This window comes from Nuphar pumila, chromosome 5, assembly GCF_984573655.1.
Source record: "Nuphar pumila chromosome 5, dmNupPumi1.hap1.1, whole genome shotgun sequence".
NCBI lineage: Eukaryota > Viridiplantae > Streptophyta > Magnoliopsida > Nymphaeales > Nymphaeaceae > Nuphar > Nuphar pumila.
The window spans coordinates 102,798,894-102,823,990 of NC_143253.1; the positions used below are offsets into that span (position 1 = coordinate 102,798,894).

Here is a 25,097-nt window from a genome sequence, read left to right on the forward strand (position 1 = left end):
TTTGAATCTATTGAATCTCTCAACCAACACACTCTGCAGAATTTTTTTCTTCAGAACCTCTCAGCCAACGCACTTGCAGATTTTTTTTTCAGCCAACGTATTATTTTTTCCCTATCTCTAAAATCTGCACTTTTATTCCTAAAGTCTACATCTAATCTCTCTCTTTCCACATCTAATCGTCACCCTGGTTAATCGTCATTCTTCTTATTCTAAAATCTGCATCTTTTCTTATTCTAGAATTTGCATCTGGAAAGAAATACTCTGTTTGCCACTGTTCTTTTCCTTCTCACAATGTTTACTCTAAAATCTGTTTGCGTGATTTTAAAAGTTGTTCCTCATTTTCCTCAAAAAAGTAAGGTCAAATCTAAGTAAAATATCGAATTCTTTTCTCTACATTTTAGAATAATGTTACATCCAAAAATCATATTACGCTCTTTGCATTTTTTTGGAAAGAAAAACACGTTACATCCAAATAACGTGTTTCTGTTTTGCATTTCATTGACTGATCTTTATTCAGATCAGTTTACTGCATAACTTAAGTTTCTGTCTCGGGTCTGCTGTAAAAAAAAAAAGGCAACCGAGTTTCGAGTACTCTGAAATTACATATTGTTTCTGACTTCTTTTATTTCTGAGTCTTACTTCCGCCTTCAATCACCTATGGATTCTTTTTCTTCTTCTCAATCTGGTCTCTCTTCCAAGTTTCTTAGTCAACTCGTATCTGAAAAACTGAACAACTCCAATTTTCTCACCTGAAAAAGACAAATCATCCCATTCATAAGAAGTCGGGATCTTTCTTGACATCTAGATGACTCTGTTTCTGTTCCTCCAGAATTCATATCACAAGATGGCAAGACTGGGGAGGGTGACACTTCCATTACTTTTGTCAGAAATCCAGAGTATATATCCTAGATGAAGCGAGATCAGGCTTTGGTTGCCTACATCACTTCCACCCTGTCACAAGAGGTGCTTGTGACAATCCCAGATGACTGCACAGCTATGCAGTTATGGTATCGTCTTGTTCAGACGTATTCTCAAGTTTCTCAGGCTAGAGTTTTATATTTAAAGAAAGAGTTTCAAATGCTGAGAAAGGACTCCATGACTGTCATGGAATACTTAAACAAAATGAAAACCATCACAAATCAGTTGGCCATCGTGGGTTGCGCGGTCAGTGACAAAGATATGGTGCAACAAACTTTGAGCGTGCTGGGACCCGATTATCATATGATGGTTACTTCCTTGCTATGTTTGCCAGACTTACCTACATTTGAAGATCTTCGTGCTAAACTCTTACAATATAAAATGACCTTAAAAGGATTCTCTGAAGGTAATCATAATCCCATTGGAGCTCACGACGTTCTTGCCACAGGAGTCACCTATGGTCGAGGACGTGGCAGGTATGAATCTCGAGAAAGAGGAGGTCAAGAGAGGAATGAACAAGGAGCTCATGGAATTTTACCTACTCCCAGTATACCTCCTAATCCGCAAAGGCAAAGGATAATACCTACCTGTTTTCTCTGCAACAAAAGGTGGCACATAAAGGCAAATTGCTGGTTTAACCCGCAGAATAGAGGAAAGCAATTGAAAACAAGGGAACAGATACATTGAAAAATAGTTGAGAAGTCAAAGAACTGTTATTATCTGCCTTGGCTGAATTAAATATCAAACAGAATGATCAAGGCACTTGGTATGTCAATTTTGGTGCAACCACTCATGTCACTGGTGATGCGGGTAAGCTCTTAAATCTTGTCCCTTATGTTGGTAGAAATAGTATAGTCACTGGAGATGGGCCTCACCACCATATTTCACATATTGGAAATTCTGAAATTTCTATGTCCAACTCTTCTCTTGCTCTTTCAAATGTCATCCATGCTCCTAATATCAAGAAAAATATTGTTTTTGTCTCTAAGCTTGTAGATGACATTAATGCTTCAGTTGAGTTTACTCCTTTCTCTATTTGTGTTAAGGACCTTCACACGAAGGAAACATTCGTTGAAGGAGAACGACAAGGGAATATGTATGTGTTCCAAGAGAATCCTTCCTCTCGTGCTCAGTCTGTTGATTCCACCTTGAAGCGCACATCATCATCTTCAGCTACTCCTGACAGTGTTTTTAATCTTTCTGAATGTATTGAGTCAAATCTTTGGCATGGTCGTCTAGGTCATTGTAGTAGTTGTTTTATTGATAAGCTTGTTTCAAGTAGTCTTATTCCCAAGTCTAGTCAAAATTTAAGTGTCAACAATAAAAAATGCTCTAGTTGTCTTCAGTGTAAGAGTCATGTTCTTCCTTTTCATTCCATTAATAAAAGAGCTTCAAGACCATTTGAGATTATATGTTCTGATGTTTGGGCTACGACTCCAGTTCCTTCAATGTCTGACACTAGATATTATCTCATCTTTGTTGATAGCTTTTCTTGATATACATGATCTTCTTTATGAAAAATAAATCTGAAACCTTTAAGTTATTTCGGAACTTTCATTCTTTTGTTCAAAATCAATTCTCTGAAAATATCATTTGTTTCCAATGTGATGAAGGAGGTGAATTCTCTTCAAATGACTTTATTAGTTTCCTCTAGACAAATGGGATAAGTAGGCAGGTGTCTGGACCTCATACATCTCAACAGAATGGGATTGCTGAACACAAGCACCATCATATTGTCGAGAGTGTAATAAGCATGATGCATGATAATAATCTTCCAGTTGCCTTCTGGACAGAAGCCTTTCATACAACAATCTATGTCATAAATCGATTGGCCATGAACATCTTGGAAAACAAATCACCCTATTTCTCTTTACATAGTGTGCATCCAAGTTATTATGAGTTGCGTGTATTCGGGTGTGTATGTTATGTTCATGTTGACAGGTCAATGCAGCATAAGTTTCAGGATAAGGCCTTAAAGTGCAGATTCGTTAGGTACGCTGATGATTACAAAGGCTACAAGTGCTATGATCCTGTAAGCAAGCGCATCAAAATATCCAAAAAATGTTGTGTTTGACGAATCAAATTTTGGTCATAATGCCATCACTCCTCCTGAAATTGAAGTTTAGCATCCTTGGTTGAACTCAGATCTCTTTTCTAGTATTGATGATGATTGTTCCTCTGAATGTCATCAAAGAGATGAGGAAAATGTACCTACTGTTGAACAAAGAACTTAGGAAAGTGTGATTTCTGAGTCATTATCGGCCCCAGAAAGGTATAAAGGCATTGTTTACTCTTGACGTGAGAAGGAGATACCCCTCAACTCTAATCAGGAGCAGAATTCTCCTTCTGTTTCCATGCCATCACCTGTTCACAGAAGGTCTACCCGATCTCGACATCCAATTGATAGGTGGGTTAGTTACGAGAATTTTACGATGGATTTTCAACTCTTCTTAGCTTCTTTGGGCAAGGAAGACCAACCCACAACATTTTATCAAGCAATAAATTCTAAGAGATGGATTGAAGCTATGAATGAAGAAATGGAGGCTCTTCATGAATGTGGCACTTGGGATATTGTTCCCAGACCACACGATCGAAATGTGGTTGGGTCAAAGTGGGTATATAACATAAAATATAAGTCAGATGGTACTATCGAGCGATACAAGGCTAGGTTGGTTGCCAAAGGCTTCACACAAGAGCAAGGACTAGACTATGATGAGACTTTCAGTCCGGTCGTTAAAATGGGCACTATCCGCATCATTCTATCATTGGTTGTTGAGCACCAGTGGACTCTCAGCCAGCTGGATGTGAAAAATGTGTTTCTACATGAAACACTGAAGAAGGAAGTATACATGGAGCAACCCACTAGGTATGCAGAAGGGAACTCTAAAGAATATGTGTGCAGGTTAAAGAGAGCAATATATGGCCTGAAGCAAGTATCTCGATCTTGGTTTGACAGTTTTTCGCTTGAAGTAGAAAAATATGGCTTTATTCGGTCTCTTCTTGACCATTCTCTTTTCATATTCAAATGCAAAGATATAGTTACCCTGTTATTGATATATATTGATGTAGGTAACTCTAATGAGCATTTGAACAGGTTAAAGAACTTCTGAATCATAGATTCAAGATGAAGGATCTTGGTAAACTGCGATACTTTCTTGGAGTAGAAGTTGACAGGACTCCTGAAGGCATGACACTTACTCAACATAAGTATATCGTTGATGTTCTTAGCAAGGCAAGTATGACTGATTGTAAGCCTCTAAGCACACCCAGTGTACTTCATCAGAAACTCAGTTCTCAAGATAGAGATTTGTATGAGGACCCTACAGGATATCGCAGGATAGTAGGAATGCTTCAGTATCTTACCTTCACTCGGCCTGATATTGTCTATTCTGTCAATCAGGTATCTAAGTTCATACATGAACCACATCTTGGGCATATGGAAGCTGTTAAACGCATTCTTCGATATTTGAAGGGAACTATTGGAGATGGTCTTCTGTACAGAAAGAGTATGCATGGCCATCACATGCATGAACTTTTTACTTATACAGATACAGATTGAGCAGGAGATCCAGATGAGCGTAGGTCAGTCTCAGGATACTGTATTTTTATTGGCCTAAATCTTGTCTCCTGGAGCAATAGGAAACAAAAGGCCATAGCCAAGTCGAGCACAAAAGCTGAATATAGATCAATGGCAACGACTACAGCTGAAGTAACATGAATCAGACACCTGTTGACTAAAGTAGGAGAATCGATTTCCAAAAGTGTTCTCTTGTGTGACAATCAACAGGTGTCTGATCCATGTTACTTCAGTTGTAGCCGCTGCCATTGATCTATATTCAGCTTATGTGCTCGACCTGGCTATGACCTTTTGTTATGCACTTGTTTTAGTAGCTGATACACTTGATTTTTGAGGTTTGGAGGTCTAGTGAGATAATTGCTTGTGGTGGTCGAACTATTGTTAAGATTTGCAAATATCATTCCTTTTGTTGTGTGAGATTTTTAAAATCTCTCCATAAAATTTCTAAACTTTTTTAGTTGTATGAAAAAATGTTTATTGATAAAATTTTATGCATCTTATGTGCATTTCATTAATAATAATAACAATATATATATATATATATATATATATATATATAAAGATTGATGTTTAGTCCCTTGTGCTTAAGACCATTCAAGGTTGTGTGAATGAATCCTAATGGGTTGTGATTTGTGAGATTGCTCTCTTTCATTATTATGTGCATTAAATATGCTTTAATTGCATGTTGGATATATATGTATTTCATGTTAATTATATTCTGTTTTCTTGAGGGCTCTTTTGAATTGTTATATTTTATATGCATGTTGTTGGTGATGATTTGTTATTTCATTTGAAATGCTTTTCTAAAAATCCTTAGGATATTATTTATGCATAATTGTTTCTCTTCTTTATGATTTAAATGTCCTTAGTGATCAAATTCTCTTATAATCAATATTTATATTTTTCTTGAAAAAAAAATATGTTGATTTTGGGTTTATAATTTGATTTTATAAAAAATTATCGTTGAGGTATGCTCCTCTTATCTTTCTTAATGATTATCTAATGTTTTCTCTTGTTCAAAAATATATTTGTTTTAAAAACTTTATAACTATTGGATTAAGATATTTTCCTTTGTGTAGTTGGAACATTTGTTTTGTTTTCTCTGCAGGTTCTTAAAAATGCGATGGATTGAGAAAGAAATATCTTTGATGTATTATATTATGAAGATGGAGATACCCAATGAAGGCGTTTGGGGACGATCACCAATGAAGACATTCAGATACTTGTATTTGCAAAATTCTCTGATGCGACATAAAGAAGAAGACACTTGAAGACTTTAATCCTTCTTGTTGATTCTTTTTGTATTTTCAAACTTTCGGTATATCGCACCGTAAGTTTGAGGGGGAGTAGTAAGTTGTACATGTATATGTATACAACAACAACTACGCCTTCATCCCAAAATAATTGGGGTCGGCGATATGAACCAAAAAGAAAATCATTTTGGGTCTTCTACATGAATCCTTCTCCTCCAATCATTTCTATCCAAAGTCATGTCGTCGGTGAGGTTCAAAGCATTCATATCCTTTCCATCCAAGTCTTCTTAGGCCTACCCCGACCTCTTTTAACTAATATATTTTCTCATTTCTTCATCCTTCTAACTGGAGCATCATTAGGCCTTCGCCGAATATATATATATATATATATATATATATATATATATATATTTCCATACAGATATATTTGATTTATATTGTACATATATACATATATATTCATATATATGTATATATATTTTATTTATAATGATGTAATAGGTAAATACCCATTAGAGGTATTTTGGTCATTGCAGTCCTTGTAATAGGTTGTGCCCATTAGGGGCACATTAGTAATTTTACTTTATTCTTTTTTTGTCCTTTTTCTATTTTTATAGGGACTATTTGGTCAAATACCAAGTAGAGTTGTTGGGTCCTTTTTTACTAGTCAATATAGAATTGACAAGTCAATAGAGCTCTTGAAACTAGAGTTACCGAAAGTGCCTAGGCATATGGGGAAACGCGCTTCCCCGAAGCGCGTTTCGAAAGCACGAAACGGCGCATTTCCGAAACGCGCAGGAAAGCATTTCCCTTTTTTGGGAAGCGTGTTTCCCTTTTGTGGAAAGTGTGCTTCCCCCTCGCTTTCCCTTTTTTTATTTTTTTCCTCTTTTTTCGCTTCCCCATCGCTTCCTAGGTCGCTTCCGAGACGGTTCGTGATTCGCTTCTAAGTCGTCCCACGCTTTCCGCTTCCTAAAATTTTGAAAGTACCTCGCTTCCCGCTCCTGCTTCCTCGACTGGCAACCATGGTTGAAACATTCCAACTCTATTGAGGTCTCTCCCTCTTGTATGTGTATAAATAGGTGCTTTTATCTCCTTTCATTTTCTAATGCTTCTCTTAAGTATTTATGCTCAATAAAGATGAATATTTTTAATGCTTTGTGTTTGTACTTGTGCACATTATGATTGTGATCTTGTAAGACCTTAGTGGCATTGGTTTGTGCTTGTGCACTTTTGTGATTATGATCTTATAAGCCCTTAGTGGCATTGTTTTTGTATTTTTCGCTATTTAATTAGCGTTCCTGCCTACATATCCATGTGACACGGCTGTAAACTGAATCTAGAGAAAAGGACAAAATACACTTAAATACCAGAAATTATCAAAGTATTCTGCTAGCACTTTACAGAGACAAAGGAGAAAAATGTTTTTTATTATATTGATGTTTTGCGATGGATCCTCAGCACAGCCACTATATTTCTCATTTTTGTTCTATTAGATGTAGTTTTCCACATTAGCATGTAAAGGGTTATTTGTGCTGCCTTGTTTATCAGATATAGTTTTCCACATTGGCATGCAAGTGTCATTCTGTGTTGCTTGGTTCACATTTAGTAATTTAAAGTCCTGCTTGTTACCCAACTTTATCAATCTCAAATATCAAGCCTATGAACCATTCTCAGTCATGTCCCTTTTGATTGCCAATACTAGAAACTCATATTCATAATGAGAGGATTGGACATCCAAACAGGACCAGCTCTTGACCATCTGGGTGGTAGCATGGTTCAAAAATCCAGTGTCTCGGTCTCAGCTGGCTATGCTGACCTGAGACATGGCCTGCATATGTTAACTTATATATGTCTGTGTTTGTGTGTGTGTGTGTGTGTAGAGTTGATTGGTGCAATGGTAAAGTGCTCAAGCTCTTAGCAGGAAATGGAGGTGAATAGAAAAATGCATTCAATATATATAGGGTTAATATTTGGTGCTATTGAAACAGAATTATATGGAACTATTGAGCTGGAAATCATAGGTTCAAGCTTTATCGACTCAATCGGACCACATAGATGTGTTCAGGATGGTTTGTTTGCTAAGAATCACATTTTGGATCATGTTATTTTGATCCAAAAATATGATTTTTTGAGCCATGAAATTTTAGCGCATTGTGGATTGTTAATTTTTGAAGCCCTTAGAAAACCCGCTTATGTGTCGCAATCATATGATTCAAAACTCATTTCCCACTAAACAAAACTTGTACATCACATCTATAGGATTTAATCTACAAAAGAAATCTATCCATATATTTCATGCCTTCAGTAACACCAAACATTAACCCATTAAATATATATATATATATATATATATATATATATATATATATATATATATATATATATATATATATATATATATATATATGAAAGCAATGATCCAGTCAGTCCACCCAAGGAGTCGCTAAGTCAAACAAATCTTAGCCAAATCTCCACAGATCAGAGATCTTGAATGTTGTCATGAATGGCAACAAATAAAACAAGGCTTGGTATGCTAGTCAAACTGGGTTGGTACCACTGTCACCGATATCGGCGATATCCTGAAAATATCGTGAGAAATACCGATATTTTAAGGTAGCCAATATTAAAGGTAATATATCGTGATATTTTCAAAACATCGCCAGAAGACAAAATATCATGATATTATCACCAATAATATCGTGATATTTTTGGGGAAATTTCCTTTTTTTTAAAGTTTGCATTTCCTGAAGTTCAGAATTGTGGGCATGAATCCAGTTAAATTGCAAAACATGATCAGTCAATTTCAGCAGGCACAATTTTAGGCAAACCATGTCAACCAAAAAAGGGCAGTTCAAACAGCAGTTGTTAACAAATAGCAGCAAGCATACAATACACAGGTATCAACACATCTATTCAACGTTTGTTTAGAAAACAGCAGTGCTTGGAACAGGAACAAAATCAAACCTCAGCATGGACTGCAACAAGAGAATGAAGTAGCTCTACAGCTGCATCTCGCACACCCTGAAAGATATAACAGTTAATCTCAGAAGTTCAGGTACAGAATTAGTATTTAGACATGCATGTGCATGCATGCGCAAGCATACAGAGGCTTGAACAAGTTTGTTTATTAGTGAGAGATACTTTGACTGAAGGTGCAGCTCCCCATTGCACTCCACCATCCAAAAGGTAACCAATAGCAGCATCTCTGATCACATTTGCCTGACAAAACAAAGAGACATCAGCCGACGTGTTACACAACACAAGCAAAACCACACCAAGTTATAAGAAACAATCAGACCAACTTGTAAGAAGAGGAAGCTCACGAACGAAACTTCAAAAAGAAGCCTACGAATGATCTTTCACAATGAACACAATGGTTCATACAACACACTCACAATAACCGAAATACTCAAAAGAGTGCACACAAGAAAGAGAGAAAATATATATCTCATTAAAGTGGGATAAAGCCCACACAAGTATGTTTACAAAGGAGAAATAGTCCCATATTTATAGAGAGAAGAAATAGAGCTAGGAGGGAGTCATTGGGCTCCCAACAGCTCTAACAGCTCTAATTAGAGCTGTTGGGAGCCCAACGGTTCCAAAGGTACATGCTACTTTTTGACTTGGTCAAAAAGTGACATGTCTAAGAGTGTCCTATTTACAAAACTAAATCTTAATTCTAACTAGTTCCTAACTGCACTGAAAGCTAACTAAACAAAAAGTAAATTACATATGAAGATTACATTTTTAACACTCCCCCTCAAACTTACGGTTGGATAACCGAAAGTTTGTCCAAGAGAAAGTGAAATCGAGGAGCCGTGAAAGGTTTGGTAAAGAAATCTGTCAGTTGATATTCTGAGGAAACATATGGTAGATCGATGGTGCCATGTAGGAACTCCTCTCATACGTAGTGACAATCAATTACGATATGCTTAGTGCGTTCATGGAATGTCCGGTTGCTGGCAATATAAATAGAACTTTTGTTATCACAGCAAAGTCTTGATGCTCCTGTACTTTTAACCCCCATGCCATGAAACAAACGCCTTAGTCAGACTACTTCTATAGTGGTTGTAGCCATCGCCCTGTATTCGACTTCAGTTGACGAGAGAGAGACTTTTTGTTGCTTCTTGCACCTCCATGAAATCAATTATTCACCTAAAAACACAGAAATCAGTAGTTGAGTGTCAATCATTGGGATCACCTCTCCAATCTGCATCAGTATAAGCAGTTAAATCAAAGGAAGAAGAAGCAGACAAAAAAAATCCTCAAAAATTAAGGTTTTGATATATCGAATAATGCGCAAAACAACTCGCATGTGCACAATAGTGAGAGCATGTTGAAATTGACTCGCTGTATGAACGACATGTGCAATGTCAGGTCTGGTAATAGAGAAATAAGACAGTGCTCCAACAAGTTGTCTGTAAAGAGTTGGATTTTTAAGTAATTCTCCATCATCAATTTTCATTTTGATGTTGACAACTTCAGGAGTGTCAACTTGCTTTTCATTCGTGATACCAGACCTGTTAATAATATCCAAGGCAAATTTAGACCGAGTTAGTAAATAGCCTCTGGAAGAATAAGCAACTTCTATACCAAGAAATTTTTTTAAGAAACCTAAATCACTCATTTCGAAATGTGTTTTGAGAAATTTTTTAATGTTAGCAACTCTCTGTTTGTCACTTCCAGTGATGATCATATCGTCTACGTAGAGAAGAAGAATGATGATACCTTCATTAAAATTCTTAACAAACAATGTTGTGTCAGTAAGACAAAATTGAAAGCCAAAATCAATCATAACTTGACTGAATTTATCATACCAAGCCTTTGGGAGCCTTTGGGGCTTGCTTAAGTCCATATAAAGCTTTGTGTAATCGAAGAGCCTTTCCTTTGGGAACATTAATACCAGGTGGTGGTTCCATATATACTTCTTCAACTAGGTTTCCATTAAAGAATGCATTTTTAACATCCATTTGATATATATGCAATTTCTTTGAAGATGCTAGAGCTATCAAGATCCTAACTGTTGTCATTCTAGCAACTGGAGGAAATGTTTCTTCATAGTCTATTCTGTATTTTTGGGAATATCCTTTGGCAATTAAACGAGCCTTAAACCTTTCAAGAGTTCCATCACTTTTAGTTTTCACTTTGTACACCCACCTACATCCGATAGGCTTTTTTTCCTGATGGAAGATCTTGGATGGTCCAAGTATTTGCTTTTTCTAAGGCTCTTAACTCTAGTGGCATTGCTTCAACCCATTCAGATTGTTCTTTTGTTGCATTATAGTTAGAGGGTTCTACATAGGAGTGTATTAAAGCAATATAGGCTTGATACTTTGGTGAAAAAGACTCGTATGACACAAAGTTTTTGAGAACTTTGGAGACTCTTGATGACTTCCTAGTGGATACTTGTTCATGTTCTTTAGTGTATTTTTCGAGAGCTGAAGGTTTCTCTAAATTACCTCGCCTAGAGTACTGAATGCAATCAGCAGGGTCACTAAAAGCTTCTGAATTTGTAATCTCAAGTTGTTCTTCTGGACTCTTTGCTACATCATCTTCAACAATTTTTGGGACTAGATACAATAGAAAAGAATATTCATCTATTTCCTTAGAATTCACATTTAAAAAAAAATCATTTTCCAAGAAGGATACATTCCTTGAAATATACAATTTTCTTGTTTTGAGATCAAAGCATCTATAGCCTTTTTGATGACTTGCATATCCTAAAAAAGCACGTGAAATAGCGTGAGGAGAGAATTTATTATTTTTGTTTGAAAAGAAAGCATTTGCACCAAAAACTCTTAACCTGGAGTAATTTGGGATTTGTTTAAAAAGTTTTTCAAGAGATATCTGGTTTAAAGAAGATGATGGCATCCAGTTGATAAGATAAACTGTGGTTAACGTGGCTTCAGCCCCAAAAAAACTTACTTATTGATGTGTAATAAGTAAGGTTCTTGTTGTTTCTATTATGTGCCTATGCTTTCTTTCTGCTAAGCCGTTTTGTTGAGGGGTATAAGGGTATGATTTTTTATGTATAATGCCATGCAAGTTTAAGTAATCCTTAAATTCTTTAGACAAAAATTCTCCCCCTGAATCAGTACGAAAAATTGAAATATCCTCTTTGAATTGATTTTTAACCAACTGATGAAATATTTGAAAGTGTGAAAAGACTTCATATTTGTATTTAAGAAAATAAATCCAAGTGTGTCTTGTGAAATCATCTACAAAAATTACATAATAAATAAAGCCACCTTCTGAGCTAATAGGTGCGGGGCCCCATATATATGAATGTATTAACTCTAGTGGTCGAGAAAAGACAAAGGTTCTTGTTTGAAACAATAGTCTTTTCATTTTTCCCAGAATACATTTTTCACATTTAAAATTCTCAAAATTACAAAAATTTTCCATCTTTGGAAATAACTGGAGCTTGAATACACTAGGATGTCCAAGTCTCTTGTGTCATAAGTCTAAGTCAACCTTTTGAACATTACAACACAATGTATTTTTAGGTATGTCCAAAAAATTCATGTAGTACAAGTCTCCTTCTCTATGGCCTTCCCCAATCAGCTTCCCTGACTGGTAATCTTGCACTCAACATTCACGAGAGAAGAAGAAAACATTACATCCATGGTCAGTTAATTGTGAAACAAATAAAAGATTTAAATTGAGTTTTGGAATATATCTAACTTGTGGAATGTAAAACCTTTTTGAGTTTTCAAAATTTTCTACTACTTTTATTTCAAGAGATGTTCCATCAGCAGTAAACACGTTTGACCCATTTGAGTTATGACATTTAGATAAGACATTAATATTTGGGGTCATATGAAACGAAACACCTGAGTCAATAAGCCAAAGAGATTTAGCTGGATCTGAGGTGCTAATGCAAGAGACTTCGGCTCCAGTAGAGGAAGACGCCCCCTTGAGCAGTGGTTGAAGTGTCTCGACTAGTTGTGCTAGAGACATGCTTCCAATGGAAGATTCATTAGATTCTTGCAGAGGTCCGACAGAGGCAACCTTCTTTTCATATGGTTTCTTCAGCTTTGGACAGTAAGTTTTTATATGTCCTGGCTCACGACAGTAGTAACAAATTACTTTTCTTTTCTCAAAATCATTTCCGTCATTTGTTCTTCCATAATTCGGAGGTTTGTAAGTACGAACATGATTCTCTGGTCTAGATACGGCTAGAACCGAGTCATCATCATTTTTGGCAATTCTACTTTTGAGCCGATTTTCCTCTATGCTTAATTCTTCTATAGTGTCTTCAATTGAGGGAACCTTTCCTCGATGAAGAAGAATAGTAGCTTCAAAATCCGATCTTAGTCCATTGACAAATTGAAAAAAGTGTTCCTCATTCATTTGATTTTGGCAGAGTTCGATGTCTTGTGGGCAATGCCACTTTTGTTCGAGAAGAGCCAACTATTCTCATAATTCGGACAAGCTATTGTAGTATTCTCTAATGCTTTTGTTCCCTTGAATCATATTCCAAACTTGATGCTGTAGATTGCACACATGTGCAATATCTTTAAGAGAATACATTCTCTTAAGATAGTCTCAAGCGTCATTTGCATGTTCAAACTTTGCAAGACTTGAACATTTTTTTATATCAACGCTACTTATGAGCCAAGACATAATCTTGGCGTGTCCCATTCTCCACTCTTTCCACTTTTTCTCGTAAGTGGTAATGCCTTTAGTTTTTTCTACCTCCATAAGAGGTATTTCTTTCTCACCTTTGATCTTTGTGAGATTAGCTTAGGTTCCAAGTCGGTTCCATCAACTAGTCCCCACAACCCCTTTCCCCATATAAGGTGCTTCCTGATTGAAGCCCATGTGATGTAGTTTGAATCATTGAGCTGATGGGTTTAATGGTAACGTTATCATTGTCATCCATTTTACAAGGCTTAATAGGGAGAAAAGAAAAGAACAATAATAGTAGAGGAAAAAAAGGATATACTCTACCACAAAATGATAGATACGAGTACACCTTTATATATACTTGAAGAAAAACATTTTTTCTTCTCCAAAGCTTGAGTGGAACGCTTCCCAATGCACCGAGATAAAAAGCTTGATCACAACCAATAGCTCTGATACCATGTAAGAAGAGAAAGCTCAAGAACAAAACTTCAAAAGAAGCTTACGAATGATCTTTCACAATGAACACAATGGTTCATACAACACTCACAATAACCAAAATACTCAAAAGAGTGCACACACGAAAGAGAGAAAATATATCTCATTAAAGTGGGATAAAGCCCACACAAGAAGTATGTTTACAAAGGAGAAATAGTCACATATTTATAGAGAGAAGAAATAGAGCTAGGAGGGAGTCATTGGGCTCCCAACAGCTCTAATTAGAGCTGTTGGGAGCCCAACAGCTCCAAAGGTACATGCTACTTTTTGACTTTGTCAAAAAGTGACATGTCTAAGAGTGTCCTATTTACAAAACTAAATCCTAATTCTAACTAGTTCCTAACTAAACTGAAAGCTAACTAAATAAAAAGTAAATTACATATGAAGATTGCATTTTTAACACAACTAAGGAAGCAAGCCATACAGCTTGAGATGAATCCTGAACAAGTAAAATCCTTCATTTAAATTGCATTGAAAATCATAACCAGTTTGGAACTTGTTGAGTAGTGTGTGTGTGTGTATATATATATATATATATATGCATGCACACACACTTTGGTTGTATATGTATGTATATACTGCATATACTATATGTATATATTACATATCTTTTATTGTATTTATTTTTCTGCTTTTTTCGTTTCTTATATTTTTTATTTTCGGTATTTTGTGGCTGGTTTGACCAGTCTTTGAATAGTTGTTATGATTAGTCTAACGGCTCTAGCCATTAGACTAGTCCAACGGCTACTTAGTGGCCTCTCTTTGTATATATAAAGGATCTCCCCCTCTTGTAATGTATGCATAATTTGTGTACATTTGAGACATTAATAAAATAATATTTTATTGAGTGTGTTCTCTATTGCCTTTGTAGCGTGTGCTCTCTTTGTCCTAGTGGCTTGTGTTTGTATCTTGCCCATAAGTGGATGTTTATGTACATTTTCCCTTAGTGGCTTAATGTTATTGCTCTCTCTTGAAGATCTACTTCATTACATGGTATTAGAGCCTTGGGCTCTTGATCTCTTGGGACATTCTTGATCTTCTTAATCGTGGTGTTCGTGGATCGTGTGTTTATGGGAACATGATCTCATAGTGTTGGTGAGCCATGCCATCCACCACTTTTATCCTTCATTTTCTCTCCTCATTCTCATCTCTTCGTCATATTGGAAGACAAAGAGACTTTTATCACCATTCCCGTGAAGCTTAATGATTCCAACTACGTGATGTGGGCGTCCATTGTGAAGCACCACATTTGGGGCAAATGACTATGGGGATTAGTTGATGATACCGAGGAGTCAAAGATAGTCATCACCAAGAATGACAACGGGAAGGAGGTTGCACTTCATGGAGACAATTTGAATAAAGCCATAGACAAGTACAAAAAGAAAGGGAAGGAGCGGAGGATGAACCACTCTAAAATTATGTTGTAGCCCATAAATAGCATGGATATCAATAAATGTGCAATCATGGCAAAGTTTGAGTATGCCAATGAAGCTTGAAAATATCTTCATGACATATATTCCCTCTGATATTGCACATGTATGCAATCTCCAAGATAAAGTGAGGATTATAACACAAGGAGACATGAATATTACAATGCTCTATCTCTCTTTTAGGATGAACTAGCACTTCTTGAGCTAAAATGGCATTGTTTGTTGGTTATTGAACTTCGTGAGAAGCAATCCAAGTGAAGCACCTTTATCAATTCATCAATGGACTTAGGCTTGAATTTGAGTGTACTAAGTCTCATCTTCTTCATAGAGGGAGTATTTCTTTTATTATGGAGACATTGACGATGGAGGAGAATAAACTAAAAAACATAGATCCAAGAGTGAAAATTTGGTCACGTACCTACAACCCTTCTCACTTTGGGAAATCTTCCAATGATTATGAAAATAAGAAGAAAATTATTTGTCATTTCTGTAATGAGTTGGGTCGCATCAAATCCTTTGGACCGAAGAGAAGAAGAGATGAAAAGAAAGTGGCTCCCATAGGATCGCTTTATGAGAAAGGTGGTATCGATGAAAGCTCCAAGAGCATTGGGTCAATGTCACTCTCTCAATTGGCGGAGGCCTTACAACCACTTCTCAAAGGTCAATCTTCTTCACTCTTCAGTGTCACGGTATCTACTTGCATTGATCTCAGTAAGTCTTCATGGATTATTGATTCTGGAGACTCATTTCATTTAACCCCGAATGAATCTATTTTATTCAAATAACACTCTAGTTGAAATGGTTCTTGTGCGTCCACCGCCGATGAAACTTCTCTAAAAATAAAAAGTTTGGGAATTTTAAATGATTTTCCTAAAAACAACCAAAATTTATGTCCCAAATGTTAGAGTGGTACCTAAATTGAATTTGAACCTTTTTTCGGATTCACAAATATCAGACCATAGATATGAAATCATCTTCTCACCTAGTGATTGTTGGGTGCAGGATCTCCAATCAGAGAAGATGATTTTGAGAGGCAATAGGAGGGAATTTTTACTTCATGGATTCGTTATGTTTGTCAAACAAAAGTTTTTGTAACTATGTTGAAAAGAAAGATTTAGAAACTATGCATAGGAGATTGGGACATCCAAGTATGTCAAAATTGTATTTATTTCCCTTATAGTTGGCAAACTCGTTGGTTTGAACTGCCTGACTAAGTGGCTCGGTTTGAGTGGGGAGCCAATCGAGTCACGATTTGTATTTTACTCTTTTTTAACTCAGATTTGGCAAGGACTCGGTTTAAACTAATTCATCCGGCTAGAACTCGATCTGAACTGGTCCACTAGGCTGAGTTAGGTTCCCCTTTAATTTTTGGTATTGGTCACTTTGTTTTGGAAAGGAAATTAGGAAACCCAATCCAAATGAGACGTTGGCTGGGATTTCAGCCCATGAATTTTGGCATATGCATATCTATATTTCCAAAAACCAAAAACCCGTGCAAAAGAAAAGTAAGAAAAGCCTAAATGAGACATTAGTTGGACTCAGTTCATACATTTTTAAAATTCCATCCTATAAATATCCTTATTTCCAAAAACCGATGGCCTAGCTAGCTAATGTTTTTCCTTTTCCTTGTTGAGATATCATTCTTGGATCAAATAGAGATAGAGGAGACATGCAACTTAGAAGCCAATTTTGATCTCTTTCCCATTGATTCATAACACACAAGTTTAGAGACTTCTTCCACATCTTTACCTCATAAGGTACATTAGAGTTCTAGAGTCTTTGTTCCTCCGAATCATTTTGTATTCTATGATTCATTTTCTCCTCAACATCGTGCATTTTTAGCGCTAGTCTACTTTTATATTGAGCTCAATTCCTATGCAAAGGCAATCTAAAAAAAAAAAGAGTGGCAACAGGCAATGTCTAAGGAATTGAATGTACTGGAGAGAATGCATATGTGAGATCTTGTACAACTTCCACCTGACAAAAATATTGTTGGATGTAAGTAGCTCCACAAAGATTAAGACCAAGGGAGATGGGCCAATTGAAAGGTATAAGGCGAGTTGGTTGCAAAGGGATATAGCCAGCAATTTGGAATTGACTTTACTGAAACATTTGCTCTTGTTGCTCATAAACCACCATAAGGATTTTGCTTGCAATTGCTAAAGGCAATGAAATCCTTAGCAATTAGACATGAAGAATGCATTCTTGAATGGGGATCTAGATGAGGAGGTGTATATGAAGCTGCCTCAAGAATACTCAAATCTCCAAGGCAGAGTATGCAAATTGAGGAGAACTCTTATGGGTTCAAACAAGCACTACAAACGTAATTTGAAAAATTTATCATTGAAGTTAGATCACTTGTTACTCTTGTATGTTGATGATATGATTATTACAGGAGATGTGTAGAAAATAAAAGATACCAAGAAAAAAAGATTGGTTGGCTTCTTTTGAAATGAACCTAGAAAATTTAAAATATTTTATTGGTAGCTTGATATATTTAACTATTTCTAGGCCTGATATCACTTATGTTGTTCACGTTGTCAGTCAGGTTAGGAGCTCTCCTACTTCAATTAATCTTGAGAGATACTATGCATTTTGGGATGTTCTTTTCTTCATCTTCCTCTATGGACATTAGTCGTTTGTGATTCAGACTTTGGAGATTCCACTTGAGATCGTCTCTCTACGGGTTTTCCGTTTTTTCTAGAAGCTCTTTGATCTCTTGGAAGAGCAAAAGGCAGCAATGGATTGCTTTGTCCACAGATAAGGCAAAATATAGAGTTATGGCTCAAGTTATAGCTGAAATCATTTAGACAAAGCTTTTGATAGAGCTAGGTGTTTCAGATTTTGAGAGAACCTCCTTGTATTGTCACAATATGAGTCTTATTCACATTACGAAGAATCTAGAATTTCATGAGAGAACGAAGCATATAGAGATAGATTGTCACTTTACCGGGAAGGCATATGAGCATGCAATTACATCCTTAGAAGATGTGGGATCAAAAGAACAACTTACATTTTTACCAAGAGTATTGGGATGATTCTACTTGCATTATCTCAAGTTTGAGGGGGTGTTGAGCAGTGTAATACATGTGTTTTATTGCACATAATGTTGTCCTTTATGTATTTGTAAATATCATTGTTTATAAGGGCATTCTTGTATTTTTTTAGTATGTTGTAAAAGACGATCATTTTTATCCTATAGTGGAATAGAGGGTTGACCCGTTTATCTTGTGTGATTTTCACATTCAAGCTAATGAAGTTTTATTTTACCCTCTCTTCTTTTACTTACTTTCTTCTTGTGTTCTCATCCTCATTCTAATAGAACTAACCCTGACTGAATATACAACAATTACGCCTTCATCCCAAAACAATTGGGGTCGGCGATATGAACCAAAAGAGAAAATCATTCTGAGTCTTCCACATGAATCATTCTCCTCCAATCATTTCTATCCAATGTCATGTCCTCGGTGAGGTTCAAAGCATTCATATCCTTTCCTATCATCTCCATCCATGTCTTCCTAGGCCTACCCCGACCTCTTTTAACTAATATATTTTCCCATATCTCCATCCTTCTAATTGCAGCATCATTAGGCCTTCGCCGAATATGTCCAAACCACCGTAAATGATTCTCTCTCATCTTATTTTCAATGGGTGCAACGCCTACCTTCTTATGTATCTTCTCGTTCTGAATCTTATCTTTTATTGTATTTCCACACATCCATCTAAGCATGCGCATCTCAGCTACACTCATTTTTTGAATATGATGTCTCTTGACATCCCAACATTTCGTACCATACAGTAAAGCAGGCCTAATAGTAGTCCTATAAAACTTTCCCTTCAACCGCAATGGCATTCTACGATCGCACAACACTCCAGTTGTACTTTTCCATTTCATCCACCCAACCTTTATCCTATGATTTATAACCCTGACTGAATATACCATAAAAAAATCTATAATTAGAAAAGCAGCACATCATAAAGTAAATCAAGGACAAAGCACAAGAAAACCTCAAGTATTCACAAGAAAATTGAAAACACATGAACCGTGAAATTGAAAGCAAAGCCCCAAATCATTGTTTGCAAGAGGATCATCTACAAGGAAAAAAAGTTTAAAAATAGTTTAAAACATCTAGGGCCAATGAAAATAGAAAACATATAAGGGATGGAAATTTTTTATAATGGCCATAGGAAATGACTGGAAAAAAAAAACACATCCAAGAATCATAAACCCAAGGTGAGGTCGGTTTGACTAAATTCCATACTTTGCCCGGACAAGTTTTTTAGGGAAATGACTAAGCAAAAACTTCATATGGTTCCCTAGACAATTTTTTAGGTTCCTTCCGTCCACAAGGGGCCAGCGCCTAAAACACCTATATAGGGGCCAGCGCCTAAAACACCTTTCGCCTGGCTTTGGCTTGTTACCTTAAGATGTGGTATTGCAAGGACAACCACTACATTCCATGGGTCGCACTTCAATGTGCACAGAGGTGCTCATGGGTATGTTGATTCCTCCTTCAAGCATCTAAAAATGAGCAGGGCCCACACTCTCAAACTGCCATGTAGCCCAACCATGCATGCCTTTACATGGGGCTCGACAAGTGCATGTCTAGCATCCATGAATGATCTTGGCTAGGGATCATCGTTAAGATCTCACTAGCAACTGGCTTCAGCCGGGAGTCGAAAGACCTTGCTATTTGGTGATGGGAGGTCATCCCATGGGGCCCACTATGGCATGTGTGGGCCCACAGGTATCAAGACTCTGGTTCGACACCCTTTTGGAACTCATGTGCTTTCCCATGATGATGCACACAACCCTCGTTGGCTTGGTTGCTTCTACACCAAAGACATTGGCACTACTCCTTTATCAACCCGCTCAGCATGGCTTCGTGAAAGACTTCCGCTTTGCTTAGCATGCATGGGATGTGCACGACCTTGTTCGCTTCCGCACTCTAAGGCTTACGGAGTTCGATGCCCCAAAGCTTTTGCAATTCCCTCTAAGGCGAGTTAAGTGTCGACCATGGTGTTTGCCAAGCACCTATTTTGCTGCGAAAAAGGTTGTCAAAAGCACTAGTTGGGATCTAGGCGGAAGACCCCTAAAGGACTAATCGGGGCCTAGGCGAGGCCAAAAGAACAAAACATAAAAAAACAAAAATATTACAATAAATAGTTAAATTTAGTAACAAATATATAATTATGACTAAATGAATTATAAGTGTGTAATTCAGCACAGCATATTGAAAAATTTGTAAAATTTTATAATATTAAATATAAAACATATATATGTTAATATATATATATATATATATATATTGTATCTGCAAAAATAGATATAAAAACTATATATATATATATGAAAAAAGATACATTGCACATATATATATACATGTGTGAAACAAAAATAAGCAAAGAAAAAGAAGGAAAACTAAAAAAAGAAATGGGGAAAAAGGAAGAAGAGGAAGGAAAAAAAACAAGAGTGGAGGGGCGAGAGGAGGAAGAAGAAAAGGAGAAGAAAAAATTAAGGAGAAAAGAAAAGAAAAAAAAGAAAAGAAGAACAAGGAAGAAAAAGAAGAGGAAGGAAAAAAGGTGGAGGGGCGAGAAGAGGAGGAAGAAGAAAAGTAGGAGAATAAAAAAAAAACAGAAAAAGAAAAGAGAAAGAAGGGAAAAAAATGAAAAAAAGAAGAAAAGGAGAGGAATAAAAAAAAGGTGTTCGGACGGGAGGAAGAAAAAGACAAAAAAAGAAAGAGAAAAAGAAGAAGAAAAAAACAATCATGTTGCCGTCAAGGAGGGAAAACAAGGCCCTACCGTTGAGAACCATAACACTAGGTGGTGGCCTTGCGCCTAGCACGCTGCTTTTGACAACTAAGAACCTGATAATACTGGATCTACAAATAACTACATGGACTTATAAAAATGTGATTTTAGAATTTAAAGTTTGATTAAAAAATTGGCTTCAAAGCTACATATACACAACCTTGATTTTGTCAAGAAAGAACATAGATCTTGACTAGAAAAAGCAACACCTAAAATTCCAATCTATAAAAACAAAGAGATCCAATAATCCAATATTAACATCGATACTGAGAGTACTATCATGAGTCTACATGAAAGTTCGAAGAGAAAATAATGAAACTACTGATAAAAGAATTGGGCTCCCTAGGTAGGTTAATAATAGAAATCTTCTTGCCAGATCCACTTAAAAGTTGAGACTATAAGAGAAAATGTGATTTTTTTTGTTATAAATATCTCTAATATTTTGAAAATACCAAGACATTCTTGTCAAAATCTTGAGGATAAAAATATCCCCAAGAAACTCTAGTATTCACAGGCATGCCATAGAAGAATTTATCATGGTACATTAACGATAATTAACTGCATATTGTCAAACATCAGAAAACTTAAACATTATGCATCGTCATTCTTTTCTTTATTAAAATCTACCTGGATTTCTCCAAATTTTTTTATAAGCACTAAGTTTTCTAAAAATATCCCAAAGTTTCTTTTGTTGTAATATTCTTGGAAAACAACATGATATAAGTTTTCACTGATGTAGAAACAGCTTGGAATAACACCTAGATCGATGTGAAAAAGTGTCTAAATTCACAAGGTGGTTAGGGCTTGAAGGATGACACATTGGACATACATGGCATAGACACATTTTGTATGACTTGAGGGTTTTGGAAAACTAGGATACTGAACATAGCCATATACGCAGGTATGTACAATTGTGTGTGTGTGTGTATATATATAGAGAGAGAGAGAGGGGATCATCCCACCACCAAAAAGACAGGTCACTGGTTAGCAGTGTTTAAAAACTAATTGAGTCAATCCTATGACTCAGCTGACTCGCCCAACTTGGTCAATTATTGGGGTCAACCCAGTGAACGACCAGGGATTTAACAAAAGTCGGCTGATTCATGGGCACAGCACCAACATGCCATTTTTTAAGGCAGAAGTATCTAGAAATTTGGACACGGCGTGTCAAGTGTCCGACATTTTAAAACATACATGGACCCGCCACGTCCATTGTGTGTCCAACAAAGAGAGAGAGAGAGGGGGGGCGGGGTTCATAACCCCCTCCCCTCTTTTTTATACATGAGAGGGAGGAAAGGACCATTGGTGTAAAAATGGTAGAGCATCAGAAGTCGTTGCAGCAGGAAACAAGAGAAAGAGGGGAAGAATCTGCGGCAATCTCAGACCTTACTCTATTAGGTCTGCAGCAGTCTATTCACAACATATAAATAGAGTTACACATTGGACAATAATGCCCTTAATAAGTAAAACACATACAAACATAGCCCAGCCGCCCCATAATACAATTTAGGATACATAAGACCCGCTCCAAATCTGATATAAGATCAGATTATGTAATCTGATCCATACATAAACAAATATACAGACTCAACATGCATTCTTAACAGCCCCCCTCAAGTTGTACATGGTTTTGAATCATGGACAACTTGCCCTTCAAGAACCAAAACTTGTGTTGAGTGAGCCCTTTAGTAAACAGGTCAGCAACTTGTCTTTCGGAGGGCACATACTCTGGTATAATCTCTTTGTTCTCAACCTTCCGTCTGATAAAATGTTGGTCAATTTCAATATGTTTGGTCCGACTGTGATGTATAGGATTAAAGACAATTTGAATAGCGCCTTGATTATCACATAGTAATGAAGAACATGAAATTGATTCTCCCAACTCCGTCAAAAGATGACGAATCCAAGTTACTTCAACAGTAACCGTAGCCATGGACCTATATTCTACCTCTGTACTGGATTGAGCTACTGCCTTTTGTTTTCTACTACTCCATGCAACAAGATTTACTCCTATAAAAACACAATATCCTGAAGTAGACCGTCGTTCATCTAGGTCCCCTGCCCAGTCAGCATCTGTATAAACAAAGACATCAAGTGCATGTGTGTTAGACCAAGTACAAGTACACAAAAGTCCATGTCCAACGGTTCCCTTCAAATATCGAAGAATTCTCTTGACAACATTCATATGACATGTCTATGGCTCATGCATAAACTGTGACACCTAATTGACGGCATAAACAATGTCTGGCCTAGTGAATGTGAGATACTGAAGCATGCCTACTAAACTTCGATATTCTCTGGGATCATGATACAAGTATCCATCTTGCAAACTGAGCCTTTGATTAATCACACTTGGTGTGGAAAGTGGCTTACAGTCTGTCATCTTGGCTTTGCTCAACAAATCCAATGTGTACTTATGTTGTGTCAGAGATAACTGATTTGTTTTTCGATCAACTTCGACCCCAAGAAAATATCGAAGAGTTCCAAGGTCCTTCATCTTGAATATTCTATTCAACATCTTTTTCACTTCTTGGACATGGCTCAGAGTATTTCCTGTGATAATTATGTCATCTACATATATCTGAAGTAAAGTAACAATACCATCACCTTTAAAAAAGAACAACGAGTGATCTAGCTGAGAACGATGAAATCCATGTTTTTTGGATTTCTAAAGAGAAACTCTCAAACCACGATCTAGAAGCTTGCCTCAATCCATAAAGGGCCCTCTTCAAATGACAGACATATTTCTGTGGATTACCCTGGGTGTACCCTGGCGGTTGTCCCATATACACCTCTTGCTTCAATTACCCATGGAGAAAAGCATTCTTTACATCCAATTGACTCAAATCCGATCCATGTTCCACAGCCAATGAGAGAACAATTCTAATTGTTTCCATCTTAACAACTGGGCTGAAAGTTTCATCATAGTTTTGTCCATACTCTTGAGTAAAACCTTTAGCAACAAGTCGGGCTTTGTACCTCTCAATACTGTCATCTGGTTTATGTTTGATTTTATACACCCACTGGGACCCAACAACATTTTTGTTTGAGGGTCGTGGTACAATCTCCCAGGTCTGACACTCATGTAAAGCCTGCACTTCCTCATTCATAGCCTCTATCCATTTATTTGACTGAGTGGCTTGCTGAAAATTGATGGGTTCATCCTGTTTTTCAATTTGAGTCATAAATAACTGAAAATCCATAGAAATGTTTTCATAACTAACCCATTTTGGATTGGATGACGAATCCTTCCAGACCTTCTTGTAGAGGAGACTCCTTCATCAACAATCGCAACTGACCCTTTTTCCCTTCTAACATATATATTTCCTTTATATCTTCTTGAATCTGAAAGTGGCAAGTCTTCAGTGGAGTGCTCAACAGAACGCATTAAACCTTCAACTGTATCAGTGGTCTCAGTTCCTAAGGATGTCTGTCCCTCAGTGCAATCAGAAGAACAATTATGTGTTACTTCAGACAGGAGTTCTGCACTAAGCCACAGATGCTAGAATGAACCATTTTTATTGGAGCAATTAGGGCAGGTCACGCCATCTCCAAAATTGCCTTCATCAATAATAAGATTTTTGAACATTTTTACACGCCCACTGATTGGATTATAACATTTGTATCCTTTATATTCATTTGTATAGTGTAAAAACCGTAAGTTTTCACCATTAATTCTTGTTTATATTATAAAATATTTTGAAATATGCAAATTGGGCATAAGATCCACATTTCGGATCTAAAACCCATAAAGGGGTATTTATGTATAAATAATAACATTTATGTTATACTAAAATAATAATAATATCAATAATAAATAGTTAAAACAAAAATATAAATCTAACCTGAGGATCCACAGTTGGATCCATTTGGATCCAACTTGTGGATCTATATCGATTAGGTAAGACGCACCCAACTCAAGTTTGGTTCCCAGGTCTAGGGTCCAGACCCAGGCTGCGTCTTGTCTAAAAAAAACTTACATAG

General features: G+C 36.6%; 1 protein-coding gene across 1 annotated transcript in view; it reads right to left on the minus strand.

Moving 5' to 3' along the window:
• The window catches only part of LOC149837956 (exocyst complex component SEC5A-like), a 117,411-nt gene that overhangs the window by 13,381 nt on the left and 78,933 nt on the right, over positions 1 to 25,097 (minus strand). The window contains exons 17-18 of the mRNA XM_090006287.1: positions 8,890 to 8,967; positions 8,713 to 8,769 (exon numbers count right to left, since the gene is read on the minus strand). Coding sequence (XP_089862413.1) covers positions 8,713 to 8,769; positions 8,890 to 8,967 — 135 coding nt within the window. The remainder of the gene's footprint in view (positions 1 to 8,712; positions 8,770 to 8,889; positions 8,968 to 25,097) is intronic.